The sequence below is a fragment of the Alosa sapidissima genome, chromosome 12 (genome assembly GCF_018492685.1).
Source record: "Alosa sapidissima isolate fAloSap1 chromosome 12, fAloSap1.pri, whole genome shotgun sequence".
NCBI lineage: Eukaryota > Metazoa > Chordata > Actinopteri > Clupeiformes > Clupeidae > Alosa > Alosa sapidissima.
Genome location: NC_055968.1, coordinates 11,069,892 through 11,092,407, shown reverse-complemented (window position 1 = coordinate 11,092,407; position 22,516 = coordinate 11,069,892). Strand labels below are relative to the sequence as shown.

General features: G+C 40.8%; 1 protein-coding gene and 2 long non-coding RNA genes across 4 annotated transcripts in view; 2 read left to right on the top strand and 1 right to left on the bottom strand.

Annotated features, from left to right (window-relative positions):
* Positions 1-22,516, bottom strand: part of ankrd13c (ankyrin repeat domain 13C) — a 44,337-nt gene that overhangs the window by 20,872 nt on the left and 949 nt on the right. For both annotated transcript variants that reach the window (XM_042056613.1, XM_042056614.1), the window contains exons 2-3: positions 21,200-21,241; positions 16,644-16,748 (exon numbers count right to left, since the gene is read on the bottom strand). In XM_042056613.1, the coding sequence (XP_041912547.1) occupies positions 16,644-16,748; positions 21,200-21,241 (147 nt within the window). The remainder of the gene's footprint in view (positions 1-16,643; positions 16,749-21,199; positions 21,242-22,516) is intronic.
* Positions 1,758-11,738, top strand: LOC121677710. Its single transcript, XR_006021080.1, has 2 exons — positions 1,758-2,286; positions 11,576-11,738. It is a non-coding gene; the product is annotated as an uncharacterized LOC121677710 (long non-coding RNA).
* LOC121677711 lies at positions 5,867-6,499 on the top strand. The gene is made up of 2 exons (XR_006021082.1): positions 5,867-6,117; positions 6,371-6,499. It is a non-coding gene; the product is annotated as an uncharacterized LOC121677711 (long non-coding RNA).

The window sequence follows — 22,516 nt, the reverse complement described above, 5'->3', positions numbered from 1 at the left end:
TCTCATAATTTTCTTTCATTCCATGAAAGTTTCCAATTTGGAATATTTCCAAAATTCCCCAGCTTAACTTCCCATGGAAAGTTTCTGGTAAGTTTCCGGAAATTTTCCACCCCTTTGCAACCCTAATAGCATGACATAAGTGTTTTGTCGGCCATATTGATACCTCTGTACTGTGATATGAAAATAAAAAATCCCTTTCTCACAGCAACCTGATAGAGAAGAACTCCTCTAGCACCTCATGCACCGTAACATTACACAAGACTACTGCTACTGCTGCTGCCGGTGACCATGATGATGATAATAATGATGATGAAGATGATGCTGCATGACATTTATGTGTCTCACTCTCCTCTCTTCAGTAGACTGTCAAATTAAACACAGTCTTACAGGGATCTTATCTGCCCTTCAATCAAAACGCAGGTCAATGTAGCGCTGCAAAGAAATGTTTTTGAAGTTTTTTGATACAAAATATGAAGCCATTTTCCTCAACAAAATAAAATACAAATAACAACAAACTAACAGTTTGCGCTAGACTAATAAAAATCACTTAAAGCGTTGTGTGCTACGGTCCTGCTCCTTGGTTCTGATTAGACCTTGGGTCTCCTCTTTTGACTTCTGCATCCTGTTCCGTGAGCACCAAACAGGCTGAAGCGCAAGTGACCCCCTTCTATAACACTATATAGTACCATTTATATACTTATTGATATTAACCATTTTGATTTATAGTAATACTAACCCACTCTATATCTCTCTTTCTTTCCCCCGTACCTCACTTGTGAGGTATACCATTACCAGTCATCAGCCATCCTTGTGTTTGGCCCTCATCTCACTCATCTCACCTGAAGTCCCATCCCTACGACTGCCCTATCATCGCCTATTGCGGTCCCCCTGCCCGGATTCCTGGCCCGTTCAGCCTAGCGACCCACTACTTGCCCTATGACAACTCCTAATCCCCCTGGACAATTCCATTTCCTACACTGGACTATTTGAACTTTCTGACACTAAATAGGATTCATGCATTATCATACTGGATATGTAACCATCCTATCTTGTAACATACACCTCAGGTGGCTTTAAACACCATGTTCTATTCTCTACATCTAACTAACTTATACATTTATCATGTATACAGACCTTACTGTTCTGTAACTGACCCTAGGCAGATGGATCACGGCCCTTGAGTTGTGGTTCTGCTCGAGGTTTTTTCCTACTGTATATGCATCTCCAATTCTAGGGAGTTTTTCGTCACCCCTGTTACCCATGGGCCTTATTTTCTTTTGTCTGATTGTCTAACATTCTGTAAAGCGCCATGAGACATGTGTAATGCTTTGGCGCTCTATAAGTGAAATTAAATTGAAATTGAAATAGAATTTCTGTCACTCTGGAAAACATGTTCAGCTCAGCCAGGTTCACTTGTGCAGTCAAGATGTAATGCGAACGAAAAAAGGTATCGCCCTTCTCCAGTAGGCTGTTAGAATGCACCAGAATAAAGGAAATCACATCTACTCGGTTAAAAAAAAATCCTGGGGGAGAACCCCCTGACCCCCCCATACAAAAATGTGATATATGGCAATACATGAACATATATGTCAAATAACAGGGACTTATAATTTTACTTTTATGGACATATATGTGATTCAAATATTTATGTCAAACATATATTCAAAGCTATATGTCCATACATGCATACAAAATATTTTAATTTCCCATATAAGATGCTATATATCTTCATATACTAGATCCAATTATTTGTTTTCCAAATATATGGAGAAGTTTATGTGTGAATATGTGACAGACTTATATGTAGTCTCTATGTATGGTGGCATACATATCCATACACTAGATTCCACTACTTATTTTCTAAATATATGGAGAACTTTATGTGTGAATATGTGGCAGACATATTTGTAGTCTCCATATATGGTAGCATACATATCCATACACTAGATTACATTACTTATTTTCCAAATGGAGAACAGTGTGAATATATTTGTTTATGTCTTGGCGTCACAGATAAGGTGTCGACTATGCTGCCTTATGTGTCAATGTTTTGTGTGGAGCGCTTTGGGTTGCACTATGTGCATGAAAAATGTGTGAGGCCAAAGCTACTTTAAATATAACGGATGCTTATCGCATCTTGATATGCGCATGCGCACACAGCAATACCCATCCCCCACCCTGGACTGACATTTGAACTCCAACCACAGTGACTTCAACCGTCACTTTTTGTCATGCATCCGACTGTGTAGCCTAAGCTGTACAAACTCTGCTGTCATCATATCCAAGGTAAGAAAGCCTTTAGTAAACGGGAATTAGTCATAAAATATTGTTTTTATAATGTAATGTTAACCAAATCTGTTTGTTAACAGTCTAACCATCATGTTAGAATTAGCTAAAGTTAATGTTATCAATTAGCTATCGATAATGTTAGCGAGCTAATATTGCTAACGTTAGCGATGTTAGCTGTTAATGTTAACTTTTCCATTAACTAACTTTACCATTATGTGGAATATCTAGAATGGTAGTTAACATCATATCCAACAACAAGCCTGTCTGAGATGTCGTTATGAATATAAGTTTTAGTTTGAATGAAATATCAGGTGTAAGTTAGCTAACCTAGCTATAGCAGCTAACTTATATTTAAAGTGGCTGCTAATAACCATGCAGGCTAACGTGAATGTTAGTAGGCCTAAATGGATCTTTAGTTTGTGAAGGGTAGTGTTAAGCCATCCTTACAACAGAAGACTTTGAAGATTTGGGAAAGATTCTTGAAAGATAGTCTTTTGAGTAAAGCTTGAATGGGGGGCATTAGTTAAAAGACTCCAATCTTTCAAGAATCTTTCCCAAATCTTGTCAAAGTATTCTGATGTATGGATCATTAAACGTCCCACATACTCGTCCCACATACTCGACGCACCCGACCAGTAGCGCGACAATGTGACGTCACAGAAGCGCCGTAACCATTTATACTCGCGCGTGGTGGTCGCAACACTAGTTGCAATATTCTCCTGAACAGAGGTGTCGCTGTTGTGAAAAGACTAACATTAACTACTTACACAGCAGAAGAAGCTGCAGTAAGAAACACCAGTAGCTAGCCTCTGTGATGGTACTTCAGACTTTGGTTGCTACTATTCACAACTACCATCATCATTATCATGTAGTTTCCAAGGTGTGAGCACAGGTAGATAGATAGATAGATAGATAGATAGATAGATAGATGGATATATAGATAGGTACTTTAGTCATCCCGAGGGAAATTTTAATAATTTAAACAGTTTAGTTAGCTAGCTAGCTAGCTAGCAGCTGGCTGAGTTTGTGTAATTTCCTGAAGTGGAAAGAGATTTTGTTCAGGCCTTAATAGATATCCTTTGTTTGAAAATAAATCGTTTCTATTCTTTCCTCTTAATTCCATGTGTTGCAACTCTCACTGGTAACTTTGTTAACTTATCCAGCAAACTATTAAAAATTCACGACTGTAACAAAACACTGCAACTCGCTTGCCCTCGAACTAGTCCATCTTCCTGTTTCCGCCTTGTCGCGCTCGTCTGAAAAAAAATGAGTGGTGCGCTACCTCGCGCTACACGGCCAAAACCCTGGCGCGCCAGAGAGATCTACGTCATTTTGACGTCACATTGTCGCGCTACCGGTCGGGTGCGTCAGGTATGTAGAAGCCTACAGGCTTAGGCTACATCAGAGCCATATAAAGGTAGAGTTGCGACAATGGGTGTTCAAAATTCGTTAAGGTCACGTGGTTCATGTAAACTTCAAAAAGTTCCCGGAAGTGACTGACAATGGATTAGAATGCATTAAATAAGCTACTGTTCAATGAGAGACAGAGCCACAATTTTGGGACAGACAATAAATGCATTGATATACAATATTTATAACAGTGTAATTATTGTGTAAACTGTGTAGTTATCCTACCATTACAACAATATTAAATTAAATCCCAGACCGTAGCCTGCTAAATATCGGAAGGTGACCTTTTTTTCTCGCTTTTACGTATGTTAATTTCTGTACAAAACCAAGACGAGAGATTCTTTAGAAAACGCAGTAGCACCCACCCCATGAGTGTAGCCTAGGCCTTTCTAAATTATCGTTATAAAAAAAATGACCTAGTACGTGACTCAAGAGCTGTAAACAGTGTTTTTGAGACTGCGTGTAGCCTACAAAAGCGTATGGAATTTTTAATTTTGCAACGAGAAACTGTAACACAGCTAGTCTAAGTCTAACATTAACTTGTTTGAGTTTTCTCTGGTAGTTCTTCACTGATCTGAGATAATGAGCGAACTACCTTAACTAGCTAGCGTCTCGGGAGAATAAAAAAAAAAAGTTTAAAAGTTTTCTAACATCTCTCCAGTGTAATGGTGGGCATGTTAAGTTAACCGTAGCATTACCTACACAGTAACACCATGGTAATGCGAAAGTGATCATAATAACATACAACGTGATATAGTCCTTGATAAATAACCAGCTATGAACTCATAAACAACAGCATTTTGTCACCGTTTGTCATTCACCGTGCTGTGAATACAGCATTAAGATGCTAGGCTAAAGAATTGAGATTCAGAGAACTTGGTTGTGCTCATCCTGTCAGAAAATAGCAATTTGATCAGTGATCATGCATCATATCAGCGCAAGCTTGGTTTGAAACTGGTTTCTGTGGATGGGCCTACACGATCCTTCACTGGGCTAGTGCCTGCTGTGTTAATATGACCGTGCTGATGCTAAGCTGCAGCTCCCTCAAATCTATATAGGTTCTCATGCATATTAGGCTAGCTTTTGCCAATGAAAATGAATGCAACATGTAAGCAGAAATATTGTTGTGCTGAGTTCTAAGAACAGAGATTTCAAGTTAAATGTTGTTGTGCTGAGTTCTAAGAACAGAGAGTACAAGTTAAGTGTACAGACAGACAGGAACTGCACCCATCTCATTCATCTAGCCCGCTTCCTTACGACGAGAATCAGGCTGCACCCACTTCCTTATTTGGGTTGCCAGGTTTTAGCCTGACAAAACGGTTGAAATTGAAACTAAGTGATCGTGTATGTGTAGGGTGTATTTCATACACAATCTGGCAACCTGAATGCATCAATGATTTTAAAATGAAGTTTGATGGCCATGCAAATTACTGGAGTTTTCCGGGAGAAATAACAAAACGGGAGTGTGCTGGGAGATGACCTTGAAATACGGGAGAAACACGGGAAAAACGGGGGTGTTGACAGGTATGCCCTGTCTGTGTGTGTGGGTGGGTGAGATAAGAGTATGTCACAATGAAGTCGCTATGCCTTGCTTTCTATTTTCTGTGTGCATCTGTACAATAAAAGACACAGCTTTTGGGCTGCAGAATCAGAGACTGATGGTGTGAGGAATTCTTCCTTACATTAGCAGGCTCTCCTCTTGGTACCAGAGTTTGTGGGCAAAGCCATACTACGTGTTGTGGTTCTTGTATGTTGGGGTTAAATTCCCTGACAGTTACCAACAATGTTAACAACAAACTCAGCTTCACTGCTGCAAACAAAGTTGGCTATATGCTTCGCCATATAACGAACCAGCTAGCCTTGTGATAACAAAATCTTTACGTTTTGTTTAGTCCACTGAAAGTTATCCACATATCAAACGATTAAATACACAGTTATGGAGGAATTGTTTTGGGGAAGCAGTTGCACTTTTGCTGCCTTTAAGCCACTTAAATCCATAGCCTATATGAGCGTTACAACTTCTTCTTCTTCTGTCAGGTTTTATGGCAGTTTACAGGCAAAGTGTATTACCGCCATCTACTGGACTGAGATGCAATCAATTGGATGTTATTTCAAGGAAAATCATAAAAAAAATAAAAATAAATAAATAATAATAATAAAAAAAACACAAAACAACCAACTAAATCCTATTTGCTAATTGTGTTTCTTTGATAAATGTGATGACAGCACTAGTGATGTTTCCTGATCTAGGCTCACCTAATAAGGTGTCTAAAGAGAAGGCTTTCTTGGCTGCGTTCACTTCCCTCTTTAGCTTTTCTCTTTGTCTGGAGAATCTTAAGCATTTTAAAAGAACATGATCTACATCCTCTCTCATTCCACAAAACTCACATTTTCCAGTTGGATGTTTATTTACAACATGTAAGCTATTATTCAAACCAGTATGGCCTATTCTCATCCTTGTAAACCAAACCTCCTCTTGTCTGTTTGGGTACATAGGTTTGTTATTTAGGATATTCTTTTGTATATTATATAAATGTCTACCTTTCTTCTCCTTATCCCATTCAGCTTGCCATATTAAGTTAACTTTGTGTTTGATGATTACCTTAACTTCTGATCTGCTGAGAGGAATGTTTAACTGAGTTGCCTCTTCCTTAGTTGCCTCTTTTGCCAGCTTGTCTGCTTCCTCATTACCACCAACTCCTTTATGAGCAGGTACCCATACAAACTGGATTGATATTCCCTGTTGACTGATTGCAAATATGATATTATTAATTTCATTCAATAAATCCTGTCGGCATGATGATTCTCCATTTTGTATAGATGTGAGAGATGACATTGAATCAGAACAAATAACTGCTTTAGGGGGCCTAGCTTCTTCTATCCACTGTAATGCAATAATAATAGCTGTCATTTCAGCTGCAAATATGGACAGATGGTCTGATGTTCTCTTTTTAATAGAGATTTTGTGATCAGGGATATATGCTGCAATACCTGTTTTACCCTCTGAATCTTTAGATGCATCTGTATAGACCTGTGTTGTATCATAATACATACTTTCTAGATATTGCTCTACGTTCTGATACACTCCTCCAGATTTAGCTATCTCTTTGGTTTCCATAATTACCATAGGAGAACAAAACAACCAAGGTGGAGTTCCTACCAGGGGCACAGTCTTACTACAATTGATACCATCTATTTCCAATTGGTTTGCTATTTTATTACCATCCCAACCAAAGCTACAAATCTGGGATCTACCATATTCCCAACACTCGTTAAGAACTTTCTTAGTGGGGTGTGATACATCATGTTCCTTTAAATTAATCCAGTAAGCCATACTCAACTTAATATGTCTAAGGCTTAAGGGCATTTCTCCTGTTTCTATTTGTAATGGTGGTATTGAAGATGTTCTAAATGCACCACAACATATCCTCAGACTTTTAGCCTGCATTCTATTGATTTCACCAATCAATGTCTTAGATGCTGAACGACAATGATCTTATCAGTGCAATATAAATTCTTTTAAGACATCCCTGACGCTCCCCAGTTGTACCCTGACAAACATTTCAAAACATTAATGCCCTTTTTGCACCTCTCATTTATTTTCTGTATGTGTTCCTTAAATGTTAACTGGACATCAAACCACACTCCCAGGTACCTAATAACGTTAACTTGTTTTAATGATTGATTATATAACTTAAGTTCTAGTGTGGGATTTATTCTTTTCTTTGAAAAACAAATAAATTGAGTCTTCTGTATAGACAAATGAAAACCCCACTCATATGCCCATTTTTCTACCTTGTTAATAGCCAGTTGCATTTTGGTTGTAATATTATCAATATTGCGTCCTTTTACCCACAAAGCTCCATCATCCGCATATAATGCTCTATTAATTCTAATGTCGTCTATTGTATTGAAAACATCATTAATCATGATGTTGAACAGCACTGGACTGCATACACTACCCTGAGGTGTTCCGTTTTCTATTGAATAGATGTTAGAAAAATTAACCCCAACTCTCACTTCTATTGTTCTATCCTTTAAAAAGTCTCTAATCCAGTTAAACATCTTACCACTAATACCCATTCTATTCAGCTTAATTAACAGTCCCTCCTTCCATAGCATACCATACGCTTTCTCTATATCAAAGAATGTTGCTAAGACTGATTCTTTACTGACTTGCGCTTTCCTTACTTAATTTTCTAGACATACAACAGGGTCCATCGTAGTACGTCCATTACGGAACCCACTCTGGTGTGGGGAGACAAGACCTCTTTTTTTCAATTTCATACATTAGTCTTCTAGTGATCATTTTCTCCATAAGCTTACATAAGTTAGATGTTAATGCTATTGGCCTGTAACTTTTAACTTCAGTCTTATCTTTCCCTGGTTTCCCAATAGGAACCACTACAGAATGTTTCCAGCCCAAAGGCAATCTTCCTTGCTCCCAAACCTTATTGTAAAGACTTAAAATTATCATTTTAGCCATATCATCGACTTCATTAATCATTTTATAACATACACCATCCTTCCCCGGTGAAGTATTCCTAACCCCATTTAACGCTCTCCTAAGTTCAAATAACGTAAATTCCTTATCTAGTACACTAGCTTTATTATCTAGTACACTAGCTTTATTACATGTTTCCCCAGTAGCCCTTTACTCTCATCCATAACTTTAACTCTCCAAGACAATCAGACATCAGTTAGGTTTTTTGAACTATGAACCTTAACAAAACTTTTTGCAAGCATCTCTGCTTTCTCTTGATTAGTTACTGCCTCTTTATCATTATTTTTAATTACAGGTAGAGAAAATTCCCTTCTAATGCCTCCCATCTTTTTAATCATGCTCCAAACATCACCCACTTTGACTTCTGCTCCTATTTTACCACAAAAGTCACGCCAATATGTCCTTTTAGCTTCTTTTATGACTCTTTTAACCCTTGAGTGTAATTTTTTATATTCCATTAAGTTGGTATAGGAATGATTTGATTTAACAATTTTGAAAGCTTTATTTCTGGCTTTAATTGCTTCCTTACAATCATCTGACCACCAAGGTACCATTCTTCTTTTCCTCATCCCAGAAGATTTGCCAAGAACCTCCTCCGCTGACTCACATAAAATATTTGTAATTGTTGAATTTAACTCATCAACATCATTACTCATTTCTGACATTATTCCCATTAGCCTGCCACTTGCCTTCATGCTATATAACCCCCAGTTTGCTTCTTTCATTCTCCGTCTTGGAAACCAATTCTCTTCAAGGCACACATTTTGATTTCTAATACCTAACCAAATAATATAGTGATAACTGCCAAGAGAATTTTCACTAACCTCCCATTCACTTACCCCTGCTATCTGATCAGATACTAATGTAAGATCTATTGCTGATCCTGTTCCATGAGACGCATCATACCTAGTATTCCTTCCGTCATTTAAACAAACCAACTTATAATCATCCATAAACTCCTCAATAGTGCTCCCATTTTCATCCACCTTAGTACCTCCCCACAGAGTGTTATGTGCATTAAAATCTCCACATAATACTAGCTTCCCATTTCCCTCCTCACACATATTGTCTAGCATTTCTCTCAGGATTCTTTTACAAGGGTTATAAAAGTTGACGATTTTAATCTTAGTTTTACCTACCCAGATCTCAACCAGGACTGTTTCAACCTCTTTATCTGCATTTAAAGCTCTGTAATTAATCCCCTGCTGAATAAATGTGGCCACTCCACCTCCTGCAGTATCCCTGTCTTTACGTACTGCTGTATATCCATATATTATGAAATCAAGTGATGATTTTAACCAGGTTTCCTGTATACAGATAATGTTGGGTTTAATATCTAATTCCTCAATAAAGTTTTTAAGTTCCTGACCATTAGCAATTAAACTTCTGGCATTCCACTGTAAAATTGATAGACTCATTACGAACTGCCACCTGGTACCTGGCTATCAGAAATTCCTAACACCATGTTATGAATAGAGTCAACTGACAAATCATGAATCTCTAGATACTTTTCTGCTGCTCTTTTAATTATTTTAATTCTATCACTTCTACTTGCCACTTGGGCTGAACAGTTAACCACTTCCACCATAAAAGCAATGAAACTTTTCTTATCCACAATTAAAGTATCTTCAGTTACCTTACAACATTTCTGGGTCGTTTGAGCTTGACTAGGGGTTAAATCTAAAGGGGCCATACCTACTTTAACCCTTGATTTTGCTTGGTTTTCTTTGTCAACCTTTTTAATGGCTTCAGCATAAGTAATGATCTCTTTTACCTTAACATTTTGCACTTGAACTGCTCTTTTATGCATTTCGCACCCTTTGTAGGCCGCACTATGTTCACCTCCGCAATTACAGCACTTGATTTTCGTTCCTTCCGCACATTTACCATATTCATGTTCGCCTCCACATTTAGCACATCTGGGTTTTGATTTGCACGCAGAAGAAATATGTCCATATCGCTGACATTTAAAGCATCTAGTTGGTGGGGGGATGTAAGTCCTCGTCATATAACTTACATACCCAATCATGATTAGTTCAGGCATCTTAACCTCATCCAACACTAACAAGACAGACAAACTTGGTCCTTGGTCCTAAGTACTTGCAAACGCTTGACTTTGCTGACTCGAACTCGTTTAACATTGCTTTTAATGTCTTCTTCTGACAAGTCTGTCGATACTCCAGATATCACCGCCATTATTTTACCCCTTTCTTCCCAGTCTTGGGCTTTAACACTTTCCCCCAGTAACGTTTTAAGTTTCATCAATCCCATTCTCTGATCACTGTCTTGACAAACCACTAACAGGTTACCATCTCTTAGCGTTCTGACGGAGCGAACTTCTCCTATTTGCTTATAAATTGCTTCACTGACTTTTAATGGGTTTAATACACAGGGGGTTTGAAATCGAATCACTACTTTAACCTCAGTCCTAACTCTTTTCGTTTCATCTAGTTTAGTATTTCCTTTTCTTTTCTTCGATGCTCTTTGAATTAAATTCCATTCACCTTCGTCACCTTCGCTTATAGTACTCTCACTATCATGCTCCCCTGACAACTCCTCCAAATCATTAGATCTAGTTTCAAACTTATCCATGCTTAACAATCCATGATCACATCCCAGTCCACCAAACGCCATTTCCAATGGGTCTGGCGGCTCTTTCGCATTCCCGGAAGCACTCATCGCTTCCCCCCGCGTTACAACTTGACGTGATGGTGAAGCTAAATGCCCAAGAAACGTCACGTCAAGTTGCCTACTAAACGCAAAAACTTAATGACAGCTTGTGGTGGTGCTGCCTAATTGAAATGGGATAGGCAAGTATCTTATATTCGGCTATTACGTGTGGCACATTTATTGGGCTTTTAGCCTCTTTTAATTTAGGCCTATTTGATGTTGAACTGATATGACTGAGCAGCAGAAAAGTCATAGTCGATACATCGTTTATTATTATAATTAGGCTCTTGTGATAGCCTACTATTACTTTACTACTATTACTGTTATTATTATTATTATTATTATTCGGATGAGGCAAAGGAATGTAAATCTGAGTCTGAAATGTTGGCTTCAAACAGTCTATACTGCTGTAACTGCACTGCTGCTATTATTAATTGTTAACTTCCGGGAACTATTTGAGGCTTCCATTAGCTGCCATTGTTGGAAAAAAATGGAACATTAGCGTCAATGGAGTTGTCGCAACTCTACCTTTATATGGCTCTGGGCTACATGTTCTTAATCTCATAGCCCTTATTTAAGCTTACTTGTGCCAAGGTGTGTGTTTATTAAAGATGCATGTGAAGGTAGTAGTGCTTCAGTGATGGTCTTTTCATGTTCTGTGTGTTTTACAGCATATTAATCTTCTCTGTTCCCTGTTTGCAGGTGGTGATTTGTGAGGACTGCTGCCCTGAGAACACAAAGTACATTCTGCATATTATGCCAAATCAATGTGTGCCACTTCCATAAAGGGGAAAAAAGTTTCTACCTGGAGAGTGTACTCACTGTTTGTGTAGAAAAACTAAACTTTAATAAAAGGTTAAACAAATATTTTGTGTGTTTTCTTTGGAACATCAACAATGTTATATTTCTGATACATATATTGTGACATATTTCTATAAATGTGACATAGCAGAACATTACATACATTTTGCAATATATTTACCTTATATGAGTGCAAATATATGTCCATAGACATATATTTGCAATATATTGGTATCCCTAGTATGCGTACAAATACATAACTTATCATATATTAACATATATGCAACTAACATATATTTGTAATATATTTGTATATCTGGGAAAATATATGTGACATATATAAAAACGGCCAATTTTGCTATATTTTGAAATATATTTGACATGTATGTGTATATATGTGACTTATATGTGTGAAGCATACATTGACATATACATAATATATGTGATTTACATATATTGCCATATATCACATTTTTGTATGGGCCCCAACTATTTTGTCCCACCCAGGTTCGAAATGCCTCTGACGTCCTTGATCAGGACAGTTGCTGACACTCTCAAAGTGCTTGAGATGAGCAAGAATCTCAGGGAAGCACGACAGCTGGAACACGGCCAAACCTGTACATGCTTAACATGCATAAGACCTTACAGCAATTATTCATTAGTACTGACACCATCTAAATATTCCTGAGGCCTTTTGGTGACAACAAACAACGACGTCATTTTCAGAAAGCACCAAGAGATTTAATATCTAACACAACTACATGTAGGTAAGAATACATGACCCTGGTGCTTGTCAAAGTTCTTATCTGAATACTGTTAAACGACTTTAGAACTACCGGAGACAAACAACCATTGACTCTATAAGCAAACAACAGGGAGGAGTCTTCCAATCCAGACACTTGTGTTGTTCTGCTGATAAAAACAGTGCCATTTCAAAATGATTCTACTCACGGCATTCTGGAAGTTGAACTCATGTACAGGAGTAAATGCATGCAGGAACCATAAATACACAGACAAACAAGTCTTACTACCAGAACCAGAGTGAGGCAGTAGGAATGAAGTACAGTAGATAACATCACGTCACGTGAGGAGGTCAATGACCTCATGATTGATGGACAGGAAGACACTGACATGTTTTACTACAGAGCACAACCGGGTCTCAGACAGCCTCCAACTGGTTGGTACTCTGTCTGTGCCACACCATTACTGGAGACATGGCACACCAATGCCACAGACACACACTCGTTTAGGAGAGATGGGCATTGGCACAGCGGTCACTCTTACAGGTGTGTGCCAGTCGGGCTCTGTTATTTACCAGCTACACCATTTAACCAGCATTCCCGTGGAGAGGTGGAGAGATCAAGAGAGTATGAGAGAGAAGAACATCTGCCAGACCTAACACCAACATGTAGAAAGTTTTGAATAAAAAACATGTTCAGGGCTCTACAGTTGGCATTCCAAATATCACAAGTTTGTATAGGCATGCACAAGACTTTAAAATGATTAAGATTCACCTAGAGAGAAATATTTGACCCAGTTAGAACTTTCACATGATACTTTGTCTGGCCAGGTACATATTATCGAGTAGTACATTTTTTTTTCCCCCCCCATCCCTGCCACTCTCTGAGGAGCACAAACAAAAAAAAACACCCGCCCCTGGGGCTTCTGGGAGATTGGGGTATGACGGCATGGCACTGTCTTCCAACCTCACACAAAGCCTCGTCTTGGCTGGACTCCTGAACAGCCCACTCACTCTGGGGGTTGGCCAGCCTCCTCTCTGACCACTGGGTTTCTATGTTGCCTTGTCAAGTCTGAAGCTACAGACTGGCAATGGAGAACACCTCGGAAATCCTTCAGCTTGGTTCGAAGTTTTGCGTGTGCATGCGTGCGTGTGTGTGTGTGTGTCACCATCTGGGTGCCAGGCCAGGTTGAGGGGCACATGGGCACAAACACCTAGCGTGCCCACTGCTGATGTGCCACAGCTTTTACAGTACACAGTCTGTTACCATGACAACCTGCAGCAACCAAGTAAACATTACAGCAATGTCCGGTAAGTCTACCAATTGAGGGTTCCTCATAACAACAATAAACAAAAACTCATGCGTTCAACACTCCAGAAGAAGACATATCAACACCAATTAATTTTCAACACTTGCAAGCTCACTGCTAACAGCTGTGGATGTCTGTATCCTATAAAGCCAAACAGACAAGCCACCAGTCAAGCCATGAGCTCAAGATCAGAATTTGAATTGTCATCCTTACGGATAGCAGACCAACACACATCATCCGATTGTGGGGCCACTTCTCTTTCAGTACAGTTTTGATAGATTTAACAGAGCTCTGAGAGCCCAGAGTTCTAACCACTAACAGGACCTGCAAAAGTGTGTTAACAGCCTTAAATTAAATTCCAAGGAATGGAACAAACCTGCGCCCCCACACATACACAGATACACAAAAGCATCTAAAAAAACATGTCCTATCCTAGCACTCTCTCTCTACCAACAACTGGACATGCTAAATCTAGCACTACCAACAACTGGACATGCTAAATCTAGCACTACCAACAACAGGACATGATAAATCTAGCACCTACCACTTCAATAGTCCCCCTCTAGAACTGCCACTTGATTCAATGTGAGAAGTACTTATTGCTTCACTAACATGTCCATGTCCCACTGTGCCTTGCTTGTTTCCCTTTTTTTAAGTCACTTTCGATAAAAGGAAATGTATAGTATATGTATTATCTACTGCAAGTTGTGAAAATATAAGACTTTTAGGAGAGAACAGATACACATTTCCTTCACACACACCTGGGCAGATTCGAGACCAAACACAGCTGTGGTGCTCCCATGTCTAAAATGAAAGTCACGAGGCAGCTGAAACACCTGACTGTGGCGAAACGGAGACCTCTGAGGGAGGGACTTACTGGTTCAGACAGGTCATTTCAGAGGTGCACAGGCAGCAGTTCTCCCAGACTAACCCTCTCATATCACACTGTCCTCACCTTAAGGCCCGGTCACAGCACTACACTTCACTCACTAAGAGTAATTCTTACTTCAGAGTAAGTGAGAGAACAGAACGCCTTGTCCCACCTAATAAGCGATGTTGAGAGACAATAGGGTTGACATCATGCTGATTCAACTCTATAGAGCTCTCTCTGACTGGGCACAGTAGGGTTGGGCAGGGCTGGGCAGGGCTGGGCATGGTGTTTCATACATAGGTCAACATCAGACCTCCCCTGGTCACCTTCAAAGCACTTACTTCACACATACACTCTCTCTCTCTCCAAAGGGCCGGAGGGGAGACCTGACCTGGACACTGCCCTGCCCTACTCACTGCCCTGGCAATGCCAGCTACATTAGGAACACAAACAGGCTCACACACACACACACACACACACACACACACACACACACACACACACACACACACACTCTCCCCCTCTCTCTCTCTCTCTGGCTACAGCTGTATGACTGAGGGGGAGAGATGTGAACCCAAACCAAACATCTGGCTCCCTGTGTGTGTGTACGCTGAGACATCAAACATCAAAGGCGGTTAGAGAACATCAGAGGAGAGCCAGGACCAGAGAGGCGGCGCTTCCAGAGTCAAGGATGAAGCGTGGGGTCCAGGGGAGAGAGAAAGGGATGGAAGGAGAGGGGCTACACGGAGGGAGAGAGAGAGAGAGATGGGAGGGTGAGCAAGAGAAAGACAGAGAGAGGGAGAGAGGGAGGGGGGCAGACGTCTGACAGCTCACACGTCTGCTTCATTCTGAGATGAAACAGGTTCATTAAACTATTTGCTTTTAATATCCTAACGAGTTACTAATTGAACCAGCAACGTAGGCTAGGAAAATTGCATCATTCATGATGCACTGGTAGAATTCCTCATAATAAGAGTTTGTCATCCCATGATATTAACAATAAAGTTGATGAATTGTTTACATAATATGCGCCGCAACGTGGTCACATTTAGTACCAAATCAAGAATGGAAGAAGGCGGAGTTGGGACCTTAGGCCAGGCAGAAGAGCTCATTGCTGATGGTGGTCAAAATTAAGTTTGACTTTTCTGGATCAATGTTTGTGTTTGGGTTGGCATGGCCCTAACAACTGTACTTGATGTGACTTGTGGCCAAGAAGATAGTGGTGAATGGTACTATTTTCATATAAATTCACCATTGCAAAAGAATACCATGACATATTATGATGTCTTGTCTATATTGTCCATCCTTATAACACATGTTAACACACAAAGGGAAGCTGTTGAGATTTTCACTTCCACCCAATCCCCGTAGGTCACCACCAGGTCATCCATTCTTGCCAGAAGACCTCTGAAATCTGCTTTACTCGCAAACACAAAACTCCTCAAAGGGACGAAACTCTAGCAGTGAGGTTGAGCCCAAAAAAACTGGCAAATAATTCCAAAGGAAGGCTAAACCTGTATTTTCTGGTGAAGAGAGGTATATTTTGCATGTTGGTTTAAAATCCGTTCACACTGAAACACGTCTTTCATGTTTCTCTGTCTGCTCTAATGGTGTGGCAGCTGAGAAGATCAAAATGCTCGGGTGAGGTAATTATTCGCCAAGCGTTACAGAAAAAAAGACCACCGCTGAAGGAAAGAAAACAAAGACGTGTGTAAGGACCATACGAGATATTTTCTAATGAATTCCCTTTCATGCCAGTACAAAGAGCCTGAGCAGTCCATCTCCAGTGCACAAAGGCAGCCCACTGCTGCAGAGGCGGAGGAGGGGAAAGGAATGCTGCCCAGCCTATATCCTTGAAGGATCAGAGACCCCCGAACTAGGGGACGAGGCATGGAGAGAGAGAGGGAGTGAGATGGAGAGGGATGGGGACAGAGGGACAGAGGGAGAGGGAAAGTGAGAGAGAGAGAGTGAGAGAGAGAAAGAGAGAGAGAGGGGGAGAGACAGAGGGGGCAAGCGTGAGAAAAAGAGACAGTCTTTGGGGGCACTTACTCATCTGTCGATCTCCATAGCTGATGGCTTCAGCGAGAGGGCTCCAGCCCTGAGCGTTCTTCACCTTCACAGGTGCATTATGGGCCAGGAGCAGATGGGCGCACTCTACACAAAAACAATCAAACAAACAAAGTAAACAAACAAACCCATGACAAGAACACAAATCATAAGGATGTATTCTGTCCCCATTTCATTATACAGGCCATACATTGAAAGCCTACTACAAATGGCAGACAGTTATACTGTTACAGCTGGAGGACTGCTATCTGATGGGACTTCATGCCTTGTCATCATGAACTGCTGTTTTTTTTGTTTTTTTTTTTAAGAAAGTTCACTGAGGGTTATATCTATGAAACTGGTTTGGATCGCAAGTCTGAGCAGAGGGGGAAAGGGGAAAAAGGTTAAAGAGGCATGAATCTCTCTCAAATCAATTTCTTTAAATGTACATTTAGCTGCCACTTTTATCCAAAGCAGCCTACTACAAATAACAGACAGTTACTGTTACAGCTGGATGACTATTACCTGATGGGACTTCATGCCTTGTCATCATGAATTGAAGCTTTAACCACACCATAGGTGTGGCAGATTACTCACACTTAGCACAAAGCTGATTTTTTTTTTAAATGTAGGCTTTTAAGCTGCTGCTTTTATCCAAAGCAACTAACAGATAATTGCAGGGCTGGTCTCCCTGGAGCAAGTCAAGTGTAAGTGTGCTTAACAGCACACCATTAGCAGCTGGGAATCTAACCCATGACAACTTTTGTGGCTACTATATGCTAACCAAGTTCATTAGCCACTACACTAGTACCGCCCATACCCCACCGCCAAGTCCATATCGCTGCTACCCTAAGTCAGGTATACTTCAGACACACTGAGCATAAACAAACGGTGCCAACCCTAGCATAGAGACACACGCTGAATGAAACGACCAGTAAATGCCAGTACAGAGAGAACAGATGCTCTGACATTTACCTGACCAAGTAGAGGGATTTGGGTGCAGGTGAAAATCATCTTCATATTCTCATTGTGAGTGTCTTCAGACTGTACACAGAGCACCAGTTGTATAGATTAGGCTATAATGAGAACATCTGCATTGTCCTACAATGACCCACAGTGTATGCTAGCATGGGCCTTGATCTGTGAAGAGCTTTCTATGAGGGTTGTACACTATGAACAACAGGATTGTACTATTACTTCTTGTTCTGAGCCAACTGTTCATAACAGTACTACCAATATAGATTGTGATGAGATTATCATAGATTCGTATCAAGAATAATGGATCTCTCTTTGAAGGTTTTAAAAGGGAAAAAACAGCATACATATCAATAAGAGAACAATATTATGAATTGTGGCTTAACAGCTTCTTCCCCTTGGACACTGCATTACAAATTTTCCTTTTAAGCTTCCCCAACAGGCACAAAAGGAGGTCCCAGAAGCTAATTTTAACATCAATCTGACACCGTCCCAATGCAGGAACAAGCTCTAATTTTGGGCTGGAAACTTGGCATCTCTTGGGAGGACCTCCTGCATGGTGCGTCTATTAAAACATAAGTGACGGCGCTTACATCAGCCTGGCTGGGTGTGTTCAAAAGTGGGGCAGTTAGCATCCCTGTAAAAAGTCCTCCCAGCTGGGTAGTCAAATTCAGGAGCAAATTCATCTATGTATGGACCAGACTTAAGTAAAACGAGGAATTGTGCATCATGAACTGAGACAAGATGCTTCTTGATCTAAGAGGCCAAACCAGATTCACAGCACCCTGTAAAGTACAGTAACTGAAACCACATTCAAATGTGCAAGTAGCAGGGAAACAGTAAATGTTTTTAAACCAATGAACTGTCACTTTTTTGGTAGGAAAGAACTGCAGATTTGAACTAAAAGTTCTTTTGAACTGAATATATGAAAGGATGACATAAAAAGGTCTGACAGAAAACTTGACTGCTAAAAATCTTCCAGGGCAAAATTAGGTGTGCATTCACATATGTTTCTGATAAAGATCTGAAGCCAAACTGGCTTTGATGATTTTGTCTTTGTAAACAAGCAGCATTTTTAAATCATAGGCTGAGGACCTGAAAAACAAAAAATCTATTAACTATTATCAACTATTGGTTTAAAAGCAAAAAGCATGGTTTTGGACTACACTATACTTTATAGTTCCTTGCTAATAATTTGTGATGTCAATTCTGGGCAATTTATATGAACTGGTGAACACTGGGCAACCCTTAACAGATCACTGAGTGGACAAGTCATCTGACTCCATGCTGTCAACTGCCACCCAAAGAATCGATGACAAGCCTGCCAGTATCCTGGACCACATGCTTCCGCTGCAGGATGCTCATGCTTTGGAGAGCAGTGGAAAGTGCAGCGAGTAAAAGCATTGGAGCATCATTTGTGGCCTTGGCGGCATAAGCGCAACGCACATTCCCACCCCCACCCCCGCAGTGACGTAAGGCAACAAGCAGGGGCACTCACCCCTCTGGCCTATATTTTCCTGCCGCCTTGATTGCGTAACGCGGACAGTATTTAGTAGAAATGCTTTATGTAATGGCGACACAGACACATGCTTTAGCAAATCTCCCATTTGTCTGGTCCAGCCCAGAGAGCCACCACTTCAGCGGGCGAGAGGGAGGGAGGAGGCTGCCCGGTCAGCCTGGTCCTCAGCAGGATGGGCCTGGAGCCGAGAGCCTGTGGGCAGAGCCGCTGGAGTAGCTAGTAGCCAGTGGAGGTGAGGTCAGATCTCTTAGCTCAGCAGAGAGCTACTGGAGCACGGCTCTCAGCTGCGTCTGGAACATTCTACTAAAATAAGGCATTCCTCAAGAATGTGAGATTCTAAAATTCCACATTATGTGCCATGATGGAACCAGCTATTCTTGTTTAGAACCTTCTTTCTACAACATTCTGGTTACACTGGTGTGACAGTACCTACTGAAGGGTTAACACTCGATGGAGTGACTGGCAGATGGCACTTAGCACAGGACTGAGTGACTATAAAAAGGCCCTTTGCGCAGGACAGAGCTATTGGAACAGAGGTCTGAACACAGTACAGAACTGGACGACTAATGCTCTTTGTGTAGAACTGTGCTATCGGAACAGAGGTCTTAGCGCAAGACTGAACTAGAGGACCAGCCAGGGCCTTTTGCTCAGAACAGAGTAACTGGAGCAGAGCTCTGACCAAAGGGTCCACCGCCCGGCAGAGACTGACAGCAGACAGGGGTACTCAGTGTATGGAGCTCTCTCTGGCTGACGTGGTCAGAGTGCAGATGGAGCACTTGTGTGAATGTATTGGCTTGTGAGGTGTGCTCGCTTAGAGGACTGCTCATGTGAAACCTGGTCTAGCGTTTTAAACATGGGGCCGGTGTCTCCACATGAAGCCCAATGACAATACCGAACCGAACCACTGATGGACCTGACAAGAGAAACCAAACCAGATTGTATTGTCTCTGTGTTCTTATTAGAAATGAGCTGAATGAAACAATGATCATAACAAAAGATGAAACTGATCATTATGCAATAACTTCCCACTTCTGGCTATACTATTTGCCCTTTCAATATATGACCGTATCAATTGAGCTACAAGTACCAAACCATCTGGTTCATCAACAGCTTTAAAAAGTGCACTGATGTCCCTGTGAAGTTTATTTGATGGTGAAGCATTTGCATTTATTAAATGACCAACTAAATCAACTAATGAGAACAACCACTTTGCTCTTCAGTGGCAAGATATTGATTATAAATGTAAGTGATGACGTATTACACCACAGTTTAGTTGCATCTCCTCTGCCTATCGTCTCCCTGCAGCCATGTAGTGTGTTCTCCTTCACCATGTGTGTGTGTGTGTGCGCGTGTGTGTGCATGTGCGTGTGTGTGTGGTGTCATACAGTACCATGAGATGCTGAAATGGTAATAGTCATCCCTCCTACTGTTTGACAGTCTAACACCCTGCCGGCACTGCCCTTCTGTGACATTTCCTGGCAAATATCTATGAGAGATGTGCTTCATCCACCTGAAAAAACCAACTCTCGAGACACCCTCACGGATATTTGACACTGGAGGACTTTTTGTGTGAACCGCATGCACAGAACACAGAACACAATTCAAGTGTTCTAGAATACGCTACGTAGAGCAAAATAACAATTGGTATTCATCATTGCAGAAGCATATTCGGAACTGCAGAACTGCACGGCATCAAAAGTAGACTTTGCCTATTATGTGTAACAGTCCATATTGTTGGATGTCATATGCTAAAATAAGACAGACACTGTTGGATAGACTGGAACATACAGATATAATCCTTGGACGTGCGACCAAGACCAGTAGCTGCAGTAGGTCTGCAACTCAGCCATTTAAGTGCACTAGTAACCTGCATGTTACTGATAAGGAGACTAGTGCACTACACGCACAAGGAAGTGATTCAGCTTAGGGTTGTTAGTCATCGATCCATCCCCTTACTGGATACTGAAATAGCATCTGTTCTTCCCTCACACATCAGCAAGCATTTGTTCAGCACTACAACATGACTCCCACTCTGAAAGTGCTCAAACCACGGTTACACACTCACCTTTGTGGCCCGTCATGACTGCGAGATGCAGTGGTGTGTTCCCTGGAGAAAGGGGGGGAAGAAAATGACCATTAAGCTTTGAACATTATTAAAAGCCACACTAATACTTAGCCTTGTTTTTGATGTAATGGTCAATATCAACTTCTTAGCTGTCCTATCAGGAGTTACATTAGCTGTGTGAGATTAGTTGTGTGACATGACTTATTCCAAATAAATTAAACCCTAAGAATAATATAAAAAACAAAGAAATGACTACATGTACTTCTAGAGCTGTTTGATATTGGGTATTAACACACTCATTCCATAGAGCACAATGTGCAGCCAAGTACCATGGACTGTAAAATAACAGAATATGACCCAAAAAGATGCCCTCTACCTACTCGAGCTGTAAACAGGGTAATAATTAGCTTCTATTTGGCAGAATCTTAAGCTGACAGATTCACAACTCTGAATGAGTCTTGCCTTTCATTAGTTATGCTCTGTGAAGTAGAGCAAACCAAAAAAACAGAACTGTCTTTGAAAGACCTCCTGACGTGTGCAAAAAAACAAGAGTCCAATGTCTCATCATAATGGAAATACTGATGACCAAACTAATGAGACAGTGTTAAGGCTGACTGGATCCAGAGCAAGAACTGGACACTGTCTCTCTAAGATGACAATGGGAGCACTGTTCATGCATGGGGGGGGGGGGGGGGGGCACTCTTAATCCCAAATGGGCTTTCACACGAAATTATGTAATTGCCTTTATCTTGCTTTTCTCAAGTATTCTACAATGCCCACATTACTCAGGCTAACAAGAATGGGATCTTGAATCAAACCACACTGGGGATGGGATAGCATACTGGCTCACTGCACCTGCTCTCTAATGCTAGGCAAACAATACAAGAACTGTCAGATATGTCACCAAGAGATTGTGAGTTGTAAGGAAAACACCCACAAAGTATATGGTTGTGTTTTGGACATGCACTCGTCATATAAATTCCCCCCAGCCAATCCTGACTGGAATAAATGTTTTGCGTCTAAATCACTGTCACACATTTCAGGATATTGCATTGGATTGTTGTAGTGGTGATGTTCATTTCTCCGGATGACTTTAGCATGTAGACATAATCAGGGAGTTGCCAGTGGGCTGCATTGATAACCAAGTGCCCTGGGAAAGATCACAAGCTATAGGTGACTCAGTTCTCATGCCTCTTACCAATCAGTGGGATCTCTGTGACTGTTCAGTTCTAAAGATGAAATACGAGCTTGTGTTTGTTACTCTTGTTCGTTGTTCGGGTGGGGGCCACGGGCGCCCTGCATGGCCTACGGGTACTA